The sequence below is a fragment of the Vombatus ursinus genome, unplaced genomic scaffold, assembly GCF_900497805.2.
Source record: "Vombatus ursinus unplaced genomic scaffold, bare-nosed wombat genome assembly UNPS02014768.1, whole genome shotgun sequence".
NCBI classification, from domain to species: Eukaryota; Metazoa; Chordata; class Mammalia; order Diprotodontia; family Vombatidae; genus Vombatus; species Vombatus ursinus.
In genome coordinates this window covers 32,955,358-32,969,772 of record NW_020954546.1, presented here as the reverse complement: position 1 = coordinate 32,969,772, position 14,415 = coordinate 32,955,358, and the positions used below count along the sequence as shown (strand labels likewise).

At 48.3% G+C, this 14,415-nt stretch overlaps 1 protein-coding gene across 1 annotated transcript in view; it reads left to right on the top strand.

Annotated features, from left to right (window-relative positions):
- Positions 1–14,415, top strand: part of LOC114043379 (GAS2-like protein 2) — a 53,554-nt gene that overhangs the window by 19,553 nt on the left and 19,586 nt on the right. Inside the window, exons 4-7 of the mRNA XM_027862481.1 lie at positions 1,465–1,692; positions 5,263–5,508; positions 6,914–7,063; positions 7,674–7,841. Of these exons, the coding sequence (XP_027718282.1) occupies positions 1,465–1,692; positions 5,263–5,508; positions 6,914–7,063; positions 7,674–7,841 (792 nt within the window). The remainder of the gene's footprint in view (positions 1–1,464; positions 1,693–5,262; positions 5,509–6,913; positions 7,064–7,673; positions 7,842–14,415) is intronic.

Here is a 14,415-nt window from a genome sequence, read left to right as displayed (position 1 = left end):
TCTCTCTCTTTCTCTCTCTCTCTCTCTCTCTCTCTCTCTCTCTCTCTCTCTCTCTCTCTCTCTCTCTCTGTCTCTCCTCAGGGATCCCAGGCTTCCCAGATGAATCCCACAGAGGCAAAGAGGGTAGGGTGTTTGAGGGGGCTGAAAAATTGACAATGAGCTTTTCTTGTGGTTCCCAGGGCAGCCACAGGCCAGGGATCCTGTAAATGGGAGGAGAGGGGTGGTGGCAGCAGAGGAGACAGAGGAAACAGCTGGGGATCTGCAGCTGTGCATTTTCTACTCCTCTACCCTCCCCCCACCCCCACACTTGCCACCTACCTAGCGTTTTGAAAGAATGGACTGGAGCGGGGATCTCAGCTGGAAAGAAACATAGATAAAGAATGAAAACCACCCCCAGCCCCACTTGGTCAGTCCCAGGTAGGAATAGGAGAGGGGAGAAGATGGGGTTGGGTAGTTAGCCCTCAACACCTTGGAGTTAACCTACATACCTGGGCCTGTCCTAGCATCATACTAGAGAAGGGGCCCCATCTCCTGTGTGTTATAGAATAGATCATCATTTTTTTTTAACTTTTTTATTTTTTAGGCAATTGGGGTTAAGTGAGTTGCCCAGGGTCACACAGCTAGTAAGTGTCAAGTGTTTGGTCTGAGGCCGGATTTGAACTCAGGTCCTCCTGATTTCAGGGCCAGTGCTCTATCCACTCTATCCATGCTAGCTTCCCCTTAGATCATCATTTTTAAAAATGATAGGTTTTATTGCCGCTCTTTGATTTTAAATCTTAATCATTCCCTAGCCCTTAAACTGAAAGCTCGGTTAGAAAAACAGTTCATCAAAATGTAGTGACCAGCTTGGCCAAGTATGCAACATTCTTGCCCTGTAGCTTCTCACTTCTCTGTCAAGAGGAGAGAGGAACACTTCAACTGCTGTTCTCTGGGGCAAATACTGATTTTTCTTGTGATTCAGCATTCCAAACCAGATTTTGAAAATCTGGAATTTGGAATCTGTGGCCCAGAAAAGAAAGAACAAGCAAGCATTAATTAAGCACCTACTGAATACCCAGCACTGGGCTAAGTGCTTTATAAATATTATCTCATTTAATCTTCACAGCACCCTTGGGAGGTAGACGCTATTGTTATCTCCATTTTTCAGAAGAGGAAACTGAGGTGGGCAGAGTTTAAGTGACTTGCTCAGTTTAAGTGACAGCTAGTAAGTATTTGAAGCAGGACTTGAACTCAGGTCTCCCTGAGCCTAGCACTCCATCCACTAGCTGTCCCTACAAGAGAGGCCGTGAGTTGCCCCAGATCAGGGAAGGAGTAGGTGGCAGAGCTGGGGTCTCTTGCCTCACCCACATCAGTTCCTTCCACCCTATCAAGACTCCTCTCCCCAAACCCTAGGACAGGGCCGTGCATGCCAGAGAATTCCATGCATAATCAGGCTAATGTCCAATTCTCTGACTCTTTCTCCAGGAGGAGGCAAATGGTACAAGCGCCATCTTTCCTACCGCCTGGTGAACTGGCCCCAGTACCTGCCAGAGTCAGCGATGCGTCGGGCCGTACAGGCGGCCTTCCAGGTGTGGAGCAACGTGTCCTCTCTGGAGTTCTGGGAAGCCCCCGAGTCAGTTCCTGCCGACATACGCCTCACCTTCTTCCAGGGTGATCACAATGATGGGCTCAGCAACGCTTTTGATGGGCCAGGTGCTGACTCCTTCCTCCTCCCTGTAAGCCTCTCTCTTAAACTCCTTCCCCTGGGAAATCCCCTGCCCCTGTCCCTTAGCCCTAGAGGAAAGGTGGGTGAGGGGTCTCTGGCCAGGAGCAGCAAGGGGGGTGGGAAGGCATGGCTGCACCAATGAAAAGTCCAAATGCATGTACATGTGTACATATACACACACATATGTACACGTAGATGTATATATAAATGCTCACACACCCATACAAACATACACACACATTTGGGCATAAGTCTCCAGCCTGGGGAGCCTTACAACACTTTGTACCTTCTACCATTAGGTGCGACTGTCCCTTGCCCCTCTTCCAAGAGTGAATGAAATCCACAAAGCTGATCTCAAAACGTTGGGCCATTTCCTTTTAGCTTAGAAAAAAGCCAACAGAGTAGACTCCTAGCGGTCCCCTCCCCACATTCTCAATGAGGAATCTGGCCACCCCTCCAGGATGAAGATTCTCTGCCCCACAACATTGCTGTTGCTGTTTAGTCGTTTCAGTCTGACCCCACACTCAGGGCTCGTTCTTCCTGTCATCATGCTGGAGTCTTTCCTGGTACCATCTAGCTTTTTCCCTACTGTTCCATCCTCTGTGGAGATGGAGAGCTGCAGAATCCCTTTCTTCTCAAAATCACCTGTCAGAGACTTGGAGATGGTGGTCCTACCTCCCTTCCCCTACAAGGGAAGGAAGGCCAGTCTGGGCTTCATTCCCCCCCCCCACTCCACTCTCTCCCCCTAAATTATGATAACGGGCTGTTTATATTATGCCTTAAAGTCTCCAAACCGCTGGACGTGCATTATTTCATTTGAGCCTCAATCCTGCAAGTACTGTGGATAGGATTAGACCCGTTTTTGGAGGTTCAGGGGCATTCATTGATCTGCCCAGTTAGTAAGCCTTAGAGGTAAGGTTCAGACCTCAGTCTTCCTAATTCCAAGTAAACCCTCCTTCCACTAAACCACTAGGCCTTTCTCTGCTCTGTCCCTTTGGGGTGAGAATGTAAACAGGTTTCATCCCCATACATGCTTCTTGACCTCCTGCATCGCCTCGTGTGATTCCTGTCTTTCCCATCAGATCTGCCCATCCTCACTTTTGACCATGGGATTGTGACTCAAGTCAAGATTGGGAAAAGTCTAGAGCATACTCTCCCCCACCCCCCAGTTGTGAATTTCATGTACATTTATATGTGTGCCTGCTTTCTCCCTGAAATGAATGTAACCTCCATGAGGGCAGAGACTCTCATTTTTTGTCTTTGAATCTCCAGCACCTAGCACATGCCTGGCACACAGTGGGTGCTTAATATATGCTTATTAATCAATGAGAACTGAACAAAGCTAGGGATTCTAAGAGGTAGAGGTGAGAAAGGAGTGCATAGGAGGCAAGGTGGAGTGGGAGGCGCAAAGACGAGGGAGGGCAGCCAGGGAACAGTAAAAATCAGCCACTTTGGCTGGAATCTAGAGGACACGAAAGGGAGTAATTGCATAGTAAGCCTGAACATTGGGTGGCTCCAGTCAGAGCTTAAAGGGCTGCAAAGATCCAACTGAAGCCTGTGAGAGGGGATGATGGCTTCAAGCTGAGTGGTGGCCATGGGAGTGGAGAGAAGAGGATGGATGTGATAGGATTCATGGAGATGGAAAGAAAGGAGGGAGAGAGGAAGGAAGGAAGGAAGGAAAGAAGAATGGAAGGAAGAAAGGAAGGATGGAAGGAAGGAAGGAAAGAAGTAAGGGAAGGAGGGAGGAATGAAGAGAAGGAGGGAGGAATGAAGGAAAGGAGGGAGGGAGAAGGACATTATTTAAGTGCCTACTATGTACCAAGCCCTTTACTAAGCACTTTACAAATGTTGCCTCATTTGATCCTCACAACAACCCTGAGAGGCAGGTGCTATTATTATCATTCCCATTTTACAGTTGAGGAAACTGAGGCAAAGAGAGGTTATGTGACTTGCCTAAGGTCACACAACTTCGAAGCGTCAGATCTTCCTGAGTCCTGAACCACCTCGTTGCCCTTAGAAAGGCTCTAAGTGACGTAGCCAAGATCAGAAATTATAAATTGCAGAGCCAGGATTCAAACCTAGGTTCCCTGACTCTCATTTTGTTGCCCTTTTCACAACACTTCTACTGGTTTGTGTTATTATCTGTATGATGTTGGACAAGTCACTGGACCTTGTCAGCAAACCCCTGCAGTTTGCTAATCTCTAAAATGGGAATTGGGAGCTCTTAGGTGGTGCAGTGGATAGAATGCCAGGCCTGAAGTCAGCAAAACCTGAGTTCAAATCTGGCCTCAGACACTTACTAGCTGTGTGACCCTGGATAACTCATTTAACCCAGTTTGCCTCAGTTTCCTCATCTGTGAAACCTGGAGAAAGAAATAGCAAACCACTCTAGTATCTTTGCCATGAAAACACCAAATGGGGTCCCGAAGAGTTGGCCACAACTAAAATGAATGAACAACAACAAAATGGGGATTATAACATCCTTCCTAGCTACCTCCATGTGGTTATGGAGGCTTTGAAAGCTTGTGAAGTGTTGTCTTATTGAGGGTGAGGTATTAAGCACTCTCAAGCAGTTCACAGTAATCTGTTCCCCTGAGGACTCTACCCACCTTACAGATTGAGGGGATGGGTCTCTGGTCCTGTGACTTCATTGCTACCCAGAATTCCCAGAGGAGGGAACTCCCGCTAACCAATGCAATTTAGTCTCAGAAAGTATCTTAGAGGTTCAGTGACTTTCCCGGGGTCACAGCCAGTACATGTAAGAGGCACAATGAACCAGGTCAGTTTTCAACCCACTACGTGACTTCTCGCTTTGGGAATTATACTTAATAAACTGGAAAATTTTAATCCCAGGCTAGCACCTCCCATTCCTCTCCTAGGGCCATCTCCCCTGACTATCAGTTCATTAAAATCTATGATCCAGAGCCAAAATAGGATCAGAAATAAAAGTCTTTGTATCTGGAGGTGGAAAAGCAAAATAGAAATCATTTTTCTGTGATCCACATCTTTGCTTTCCCTCCATTCCCCTAGAGAAGAAAGTGCTGCTTGCTACAAACATATCCCTTCCTGCTTTCCTCAGTGGTTCTGTTAGTTCTCCTTTCCCGGTATGGTAGAATGGAAGTAACAAAAAATCCTGAATTTCCTTTCACCCCACATCTTCCATCACTCCAAATCTCCGACCCCCCACTCCCTTCCACCGAGTAGCATGGAGGACATGGCTACTGAGTCCTGACTCTGCCCACATATTACCCACGTGAAGCTGGTTAAGCTGCTTCATCTGTCCAGGTCTCAGTTTCCCACTTTGTAATGAAGGAGGATTAGATGATTTCAGAAGTCAAGATTTTGATGTGAAAGAGTCAGATTTTGAGCCAGAAAACCTATATTAACTTCTCCCTCTTCCACTAAGTTCTGGTGTGACCTTGGGCGAAGTCACTCAGTTTCCTCAACTGTCAAATGAGGGCATTGTCCTCTTGCCCAGTAAATCTAACACCTATGCTCACCCCTACCCGCCTCCTACAAGGACTTGTTACTGATCTGCTGCCTTTGGGTGTCTGCAGGAGGCGCCCTGGCTCATGCCTTCCTCCCTCGTCGTGGGGAGGCACACTTCGATCAGGATGAGCGTTGGTCCTTCAAAAGTCGAAGGGGTCGGAACCTATTCGTAGTGCTGGCCCACGAGATTGGCCACACACTGGGGTTGGGCCACTCCCCTGCTCCTCGGGCTCTCATGGCGCCCTATTACAAGAGGCTGGGACGGGACTCTGTGCTGAACTGGGATGATGTCCTGGCCATCCAAAACCTGTATGGTGAGCATCCCTCAGCTAAGCCCCTCCCATCCTCCTTGCTCCTACCTCCAACCCCAACCATTGGTTCCCAACTTCTGGGTACCAATGTGTCCGCTCCATGACACCCAGTCCCCTGGCTCCCTATTCCAATCTCACCTCCCCATCCTTTTCAACCCCATGACACTCAACATTCCAATCTCAGACTCCCAGTCCTTTCCACCTTAAGATAATCAGCACTATACATCTCTGGTCCCCAATTCTTTCCATCCCATGGCACTCATCTCCTTAAGTCCTTGGCTTCCGGCCCCCTCCTCATGCATCACCCCAACAAAACCCTGGATCCAAGCCCTTTTCCCCTGCTGTCACTCAGCATTCTAACACTTTACCTCCAGTGCCTCTCATCCCTGACCCTTAGCATCTCCCACAACATGACCTCCAGGCCCCCAAATCTACTCTTGCCATAATATTAAACTTCCTGATCCCCAGAGATCCCAACTATTCAACCCCAAACTTCTTCCCCATAGACTCCCTGACCCTCAGTCATCCTCAACAATTTCTAATCTCCCCCTTTAGGTTGTTAGGACTTCCATAGCTTACTGGTGTGGGGCATAGAGAGTCAGTTGCTTTCCCCAAAGCTGTCCAGGCCTATTCCTAAAATACAAAGCTACTGAGCAGATTTCAGGGTTCAAGTTAATGCTTCTCCTTCTGGTGGCCCCATTGCCTCTTGTGCTCTCACTTGTCTAGTACCCTTCTCAATCTAGTGCTTCCTAGCAGCCTGCCATGGGAGATGGGGGAGTCCTGTTCCAACTCTCCTCGATTCTACCTCTGATCTCTGAAAAGACCTCCCTGCTCTTCCCTGACCCTGGCACATCCCACCCTCAACAGAGAACTGGATTTGGAGTCAGGAAACCTGGGTTCAAATCCTGGTTCTGCTTCTTCCTACCTGTGTTACCTTGGACAAGTCAGTCACCTCACTTCCTCTGTAAAGTAAGGGGGTGGGATCTCTAAGGTCCGTCCCACCTCTAAATCTGTAACCTGTGATCCTGTCATATGGGATCTCCCCAAAGGACAGGGAAACAGGATTCCTGGGTTTTCCACTGTCGTTTCCATTTAAATCACAGATGTAAGGCTAGAAGGAGCCTGAGAGGTCATCTCATCTGACCCCCTCATTTTACAGGGAAGATTGAGGTTTGCTGAGATTAAGTGACTTGTCCAGAGTCACACAGATGGAAAAGTCAGAATTCGAACTGTTTTCTTGACTTTGTCCAGTATCCTCTCCACCACTGCTGTGATAGACCCCATCAAATCCAGAAACAATAACAGCCTTGTCCTGTCCTCCTTCCTCTCACCGCTCACATTAGACAGTGAATCCAGCCTGGCCTAACCAGAGCTCCAGCATTAGCCTTTCTTCTCTCTGCCACTGTAGGACAGCCCCTGGGGGGCTCAGTGGCTGAGCAACTCCCCGGGAAGCTCTTCACCCATTTTGAGGACTGGGACCCCCACAGGCCCTGGGACAGGACATCTGGAGCTCGAGGACCCTATTACTGCCACACTTTTTTTGACACCATCACAGCAGGTAAGACGACACTCTGCTCTGCCCTCATATCCTCAGGCATCCCAAGGATCCTTGCCCACTTCCATCCTAGTATAGGAGAAAGGGCACTAGATTTAATAATCAGGAGACCTGAGTTCAAATTCCAGCTCTGTTCGTGTGACCTCAGACAAGTGTCTTAACCTCTCTGAGCCTCGGTTTCCTCATCTGTAAAAGGGAGGATTGGACCAGCTGAGCTTTGAGGTCCCTTCCAGTTCTAATTCTATGACCCCTTCATCCTTCCCACACCATTTTTTTACTCTGACCCTCAACACCCAAGCCTCAAGTTTGTCCTACCCAACCCTCCTACCAAATGCCTAGAGGCTCTCAGGACTTGGGTCTCGGGAAGGTAATCTGGGTTTGGTAATTTGGCCCTACTTGCTTGAATGATTCAGAAGCACAAGCCAATGTTGCTCATGTTATGTGGCCACCCCGTGGGACTTTGTCTCCCCTTGGCCTCTCTGTAAGGTAGCAATGGAAGCAGTAATGGGTCCCCACCACAGCACCTTTAAGGACTCGGGGTGGGGAGGGCAAAGGAGAGAAGGGCCTAAGTAACCTTTCCTCCATCTTTTTTTCTGGGGGGGGCGTGGAGCAGACAAGGACCATCGAGTCTACATCTTTAAAGGAAACAGTTTCTGGGAGGTAGGGGCTGATGGCAATGCTTCGGAACCCCAACTGCTGCAGGAGAAATGGGCCAGTCTGCCCCCCCACATTGAGGCAGCTGTTGTGTCCCAGGATGATGGAGACTTCTACTTCTTCAAAGGTACAGACTGGAGCGGGGGAAGGGGTGGGGGAAGAGGGATAAGGGGCCAGGAACCCCCATCTCCTGCCTACTCAAGGCTTCCAAATGGGTCTGAGCTCCATAGAGACGCGGAGCGGCAAGAAGAGAAGAATTGTAGAGTTAGAGACTTGGTACTGATGTAGGAACTTTCTCTGATGCTCACTGTCTGCATGACCTTGGGCAAGTCACATCATCAGCTTCTGTAATGTGAAGAATTGGACTAAATGACCTCTGAGACCCCTTCTCGCTTTAGAGCTTTGATGTGTATGTGTGTATGTGTGTGTGTATGTGCGTGTCTGCATGTGTGTATGTGTATGTATGTATGTGTGTGTGTATGTGTGTGTGTGTGTGTATGTGTGTGTGTATAGGGCAGAAGTAGAGGCAAGAACTCTCCATCCTTCGGGCTCAAGGCAGAATGGGGCTATGTTGGCTCAGTAAGCCCCCAGACCTGAATCGAATCCCCCCCACTCCCTGCACTACTCAGTGCAAGCTAATAGGGCTAGAAAAGACCCTTTTTTCTTTTGAATATGAGCTCTCTCCTCCCTACCCCCTTGAGCTTGAACCTGTGACCTCAAGGGAAAGTTTATAGTAGGATCATAGAGCTGAAGATGACCTAAAGGGTCATCTAGTCCAATCGCCTTTTACACATGAGGAAACTGAGGCCCACAGAGATGAAGTGATTTGTCCAAGGTCACATAGGCAGTAATTGGAAGAAACAGGATCCAAACTTGGGTCGTGGAATGCCAAGTTCGGAAATCTAAGTTGAGGACTCTTTCCACTATGCTGCAGTGCCTCTCCTCTGCCCTTCGACCTCACCCCAACCTGAAAAATAGCAGTTTCTTTCAAGAGTGGGCAAAAAAGAGATGTGCACTAGAGACATAAATGGTAGAACGGATGGAGAAAGCAGGGAAGAAAGAGAGAGGCAAGAAAAGGGACTGAATAGAAGAAGGTGGGGAACGCTTTTCAGCCATCCCTTTGTCTTCAGCTGGAGAACTGGGAATGGTCCTGGGGCTGAGAGTTTCCATTTTCCGGGGCTCCCAGTTGGCCTGGCTCTGGCTGCCCAGTGCTGACACCTGCTGGGCACTTGCAGAACACACCTTCCTCGTCCATGAACTAATTATATTACTATAGATTTAGAACTGGGAGGGACTACAAGGTAACAGGGATCAACGAATCATAAATCTGGAGCTGGCAGGAACCTCCGAGACCATCTAGTCCAGCCCTCTGATTTTACAGGTGGGGAAACTGAGGCCCATACAATTTTTATTAACTTTCTTTTCTCCATAGAAGTTCATTGACTTGCCCAAAGTTAAACATGGTGGCGGAGACAAGATTTGACCATATTACTCTCTTGTCCAGTAATTTTCGATGGCTTCCCATTCCCGTAGAATCAAATATAAACCCTTCTGTTTGACATTCAAAGCCTTTCACAACCCACCTACCTTTCCAGCCTTATTTTACATTGTTGTTTAGTCAGTTAGTTGCATCCAACTCTTTGTGACCCCATTTGGAGTTTTCTTGGCAAAGATACTGGAGTGGTTTGCCATTTCCTTCTACAGCTCATTTTACAGATGAGAAAACTGAGGCAAATAAGTTAAGTGACTTGCCCAGGGTCACACTGCTAGTAAGTATGTGAGGCTGGATTTGAACTCAAGTCCTCCTGACTCTAGGGTGGGGCACTCAATCAGATGCATCACCTAACCACCCATTTAATTATCTGTAGTCCATTCACATTAGCCTTCTTGCAATTTCTCCAACACTCTGTTCTCCATGTCTGGAATGCATTTCTTCCTTCCTCCACAGCTTAGAATTCCCAGTATCCTTCAGAGCGTAGTTTAAGGGCCATCTTCTTGAAGTCTTTCCTGATCCCCCAGTCATGAGTTCCACTTCTTTCTAAAAATAAAAATGGCCTGCTATCTATTTTGTGCATTTTATTTAAGTGTATGGAGCGTAAGCTTCCTTGAACGCAGGAAGTGTTTCATTCTGACTCTGCAAACCCAGGACCTAGCACATTGCCTGGGATATTTAGTGGTAGACACTAAATAAATGTGTGATTTAGGGGCAGCTAGGTGGCACAGTGAATAGAGCCCCAGCCTTGGAGTCAGGAGGACCTAAGTTCAAATGCTACCTCAGACACTTGACACTTAGTAGCTGTGTGACCCTGGGCAAGTCACTTCACCCTGATTGCCTCACCAAAAAGCAAAAAAAAAAAAAGTGTTATTTACTGACTGATCCCAGGTCCTATGACTAGAATTCAGCCCTATTTTCATAGCACTGAATGATCTCCCTCTAATCCTTCCAATTTTTAGAATTAGTTCTTAGCTCCCTCTAATATTCAGGAAGCCCAGAATAGGGAGGAAGTAGGGATTCATAATTCCCCATAACATAGACCCAATGGCTCTTTTCTCTGCTGCCATTCTCCTCTCCCATCCCTGTCCCACCTGCTAAAAGTGACCTTCCTCCATTTCTATCCCATGTTTTGCCTCCCCATCCTCTTTGTCCTTGCTCCACTGCCCATACTAGTTCTGCCATCTTGGTTCTATCTCTCTGTTCCCACAGGAAGTCGATGTTGGAGGTTCCGGGGATCGAGGTTACTGAAAGGTTACCCCCAACTATGCAGAGCAGGAGGACTCCCTCGTCACCCAGATGCAGCCTTCTTCTTCCCACCCTTACACCGCATTGTGCTTTTCAAGGGTCCTCAATACTATGTACTGGCTGATGGAGGCCTACAGATTGAACCCTACTACCCCCGAGGCTTAAGGGACTGGGGCGGTGTCCCCTCAGGGATCCAAGGGGCACTGCCTGGGCCTGAAGGCTCCATCCTCTTCTTCCGGGATGACCGCTACTGGCGTTTTGACCAGATCTCACTGAAGGTGGTAGCAACAGGCCAGTGGGCTGAAGAGCTTCCGTGGATGGGCTGCTGGGACGCAAACTCTGGGGGTGTCCTGTTCTGAGCCTCTTGTATGATCAGTCAGGACCCTCATGCCCAGCATTATATTCCTCTGCCATGGAGAGGGGGTGTGTGGGAGAAAATCATCATGGTGCCCAACTCCTCAGTAGGAGGAACTCTGTGGGGTTTTCTTGGAGTGAGAAGAGGGCCATGGATTGACCACTCTCCAGCTAAAGTGTCCAAAAGGAAAGTCAAGGAAAATGGAAGGAACACGGCATGACGCTGCCCCAGTGGACACTATTGTAATGGATATATCCTGAATAAAGAGAGAGGAAAGGAAAGGAGCCAGAGTTGGAGAGGAAAAGAGAAAAGGATGACTATTCGAGATACAGAAAAATAATGCTCCCCAACCCCACCCTAAGCAGCCCTGGAAGGGTCCAATGGGAAGTAACCGCGGCAGGGTCAGGTCTCCAGTTCCTCTAAAGGCAGGGCAAACTTCAAGGGTGGAAGACTAAAATCTCTCTGTGATTCAGGGTCAGCTGGGCACCTTTCCCTTTGGCCCCTGTTGTCAATCATAATAGCACCATTCTTTAAGGCGCGCCCACACACACACACACACACACACACACACACACACACACACACACACACACACACACACAGAGCATTCCTTAAGTCCTAGGCCCCAGAAATAGCTGAGATTCTTAGTGGAGGAGGCTGATTCTCCACCCAACACTAACCCTGCCTCCAACCACCAGTGTAGGGCCTGCAATTAAGCTGCTGATTCCATTCACCCTCCCTCCTCTAATGTCTGTCCCCAAGCTCTGGGTCTGCCTACTGGTATTGACAAGTTTTCCCCTTTGCGGACAATCCCCAGGGAGGGGAGAGAGACCTACTGGACAGACCATTGTTCCAAGAAACAAGACTTGGGTTTAATTCCAACCACTAGAATTTTCTTTGCTTTGCCTCATTTTCTCACTGTGTATAAAAGGGAAAATAATCTTTACCCTGGTATAGATTTTGCTGCCAGAAGGCAGGGTAGGAGGTACCTGGAGCACATGCCTAGTTACTAAGGTGGGGGTGGGAATCCATCGGAGGTGGCTTTGGTTCAAGGCTTAGTGAGATGTGGCAGGGGACTGAGCTCCCTGGACACTGACTCATAACTTGACTTTCAAGGGACAAATCAGATTAGCTTGAAAATCAAACCTTGGAGAAAACTCAGAAAAGAGGCAACCCCCTGGCCTCTACTTGCCTTTTCCCAAGTGTAGCTAGGAATCCAACACACACACACACACACACACACACACACACACACACACACAATGAGGCTGTGATTATGGAAAGACTGAGTATTATGGGTTGGGGCAGCAGCTAGGGATTTTCAAATTGTGGCCAGGATTTCTTCTGATCTTTCACCTGAAACATGCTAAGTGTCCCCAGCCCAGGGGGTCAAAATGTCAAGGAGAGGAACAGGATAGAAGATGCAGGGATGCAGGCTTGACAAATCCCATATGGCCTGAGCAGCATAGGTGGGCTCAAAGTGTCAGGGATAAGGGTTCATTGCCTCATGTGTGGGCATATCAAAGATACCTTGCATCAAAGAGGATAACTAAGTTCCGGGAATCGAGTGTGTTTCATTTAGGAGCTAAGGGATGGTGTCTTAAGTGCTGGATATGGCAGTTTAAACATGAGAGATAATAGGACCACAGATTCAGAGCTGATTTAGCGGCTATCAAATCCAGCTTCCTCATTTTACAGGTGGGAAAACTGAGGCCCAGATATGACTTTCCCAGGGCCGAACAGCTAGTGTGAGGGAAGATTTGAACCAGAGTCCCCTCTGCCTCCAAGTCTGTTGCTTTATTCACTCCACCATTCTACCTCTTACAGATGAGGGCTCAGGCACCACCTGACATGGCTCTACTCCTTCCACCCCATATCTAATTCCCAGGAGGCTCACCACCCTCCCAGTGGTCCAGGATACAGTGCTCAACATATCCAGGGTCACAGTGCAGAGTCTCACATTTCCTGCAGAAGAGAATCTCACAGCGGGAACAGAGCCCTTCATTAGACCGCTGCTTCTCCTGTAGACACACCTCCCCCGGCAGGATCCTCTTCCTAGTGGTTTCAGGATGGAGAGAGGGGAGGCTCAGCATTGCCTTGTTCAAGCCAATACCAGAACCCTGCTCCTCTGGGCCTTGCTAATCTAAGGGACTTAAAAGGAGAGATTCCTCCTTCTACCACCACCACCACCCCTATTTTCATACAGCTACCCTATATGGAATATAGTGAAATAAAGAGACTCAAACTTATGATCCTATGAGGAGGACACCCACCACATCCTCCACCCCACCCCACAGAAGCCTACTGTTTCCCAAGACTGGTAGTATCCTTTGGATTTTCAGCACTATGAAGAAACCAAGGAGTACCTCATTCCTTTCTCTCCAATAGCCCAACCCTCTCAGATATCTCCAGAAAGAGGAAGAATAGTTCGGAGACCAGGCTCCCTGTTCTAAGCACCTGTCCATGGGGAAGGCCAGATTGGATAGGAGGGTGAGGGGACTGAGCCAGGTCCAGAATCCACTCTCGGAGTGCCTCAGGCCCGACACATCAGGCAAGCTGGGCTCTTGGCGGAGCGGGCAGTAAGACACTGAGCCCTTGTCTTTCCCGTCGCCGTCCTGAAGCTCCTGCCCAGATTCCCAGTACTCTGCCTCCTTCTGTGAAGTTTTCTCTGCCTCATCTGAATCTTTCTCCTCTGAATCCTCCTCCTCTTCATCGTCACTCTCCTCTGCCTCTTCATCCAGGAGTTCCCCTGGCTCCTTTTTCCACAGAGGGATCTTCAGGCCTAGGAGGTAGGAAAGGAGAAACCTCAGTACTATTTCACCCTTAGCCTAGCTTTTCTCCGTGAAGATTTCAGGCACTACAAGAACTCATGATTTCTACCATGACCACAAGTCAAATGAGAAGCTCTGGGTAATTAATGCATCCTACTTTTGAGACATTTTCATTCAGAGGCAGAAATCACAGGGATTTCACCTCCGTCCACTTAGCGTCGACCTTAACGAGTGCCAAGAACTGCTGACAAGCCGTAGACACATTTGTAGGACTAGAGATTCAGAGCTGAGAGGGATCTTCAGCCCTCTTATCTTACAGGTAAGGACACTGAGGCTCAGAGAGGTTAAGCAGACCTGTACATAGCTAGTAAGATGCCAGTTGCCAATTATCTGCAAGAATAGAAGGATAGATAGATAAACCTTTCCCCATACACACGCACACACACACACAGTCTGTGACATCTGTCCCCTTCTTTTCTATGCTCACTGCCACTATATTTATACAAGGCTTCCTTTGTGTTATTATTGCTCAGTCATTTCAGTCAAGTCTGACTCTTTGTGACCCCATTTGGGGTTTGTTTGTTTTTTTGGCAAAGATACTGGAGTGGTTTGCCATTTCCTTCTCCAGCTCATTTTATAGATGAGGAAACTGAGGCAGATAGAGTTAAGTGACTTATCCAGGGTCACACAGCTAGTAAGTGTCTAAGACAAGGTTTGAACTCAAGTCTACCTGACTCCAGGCCTGGCATTCTATGTACTGAACTACCTAGCTGGCCCAAGCCTTATTACTGGTCAGTTATTAGAATAGTCTCCCAACAGGTCTTCCTGCCTCCAC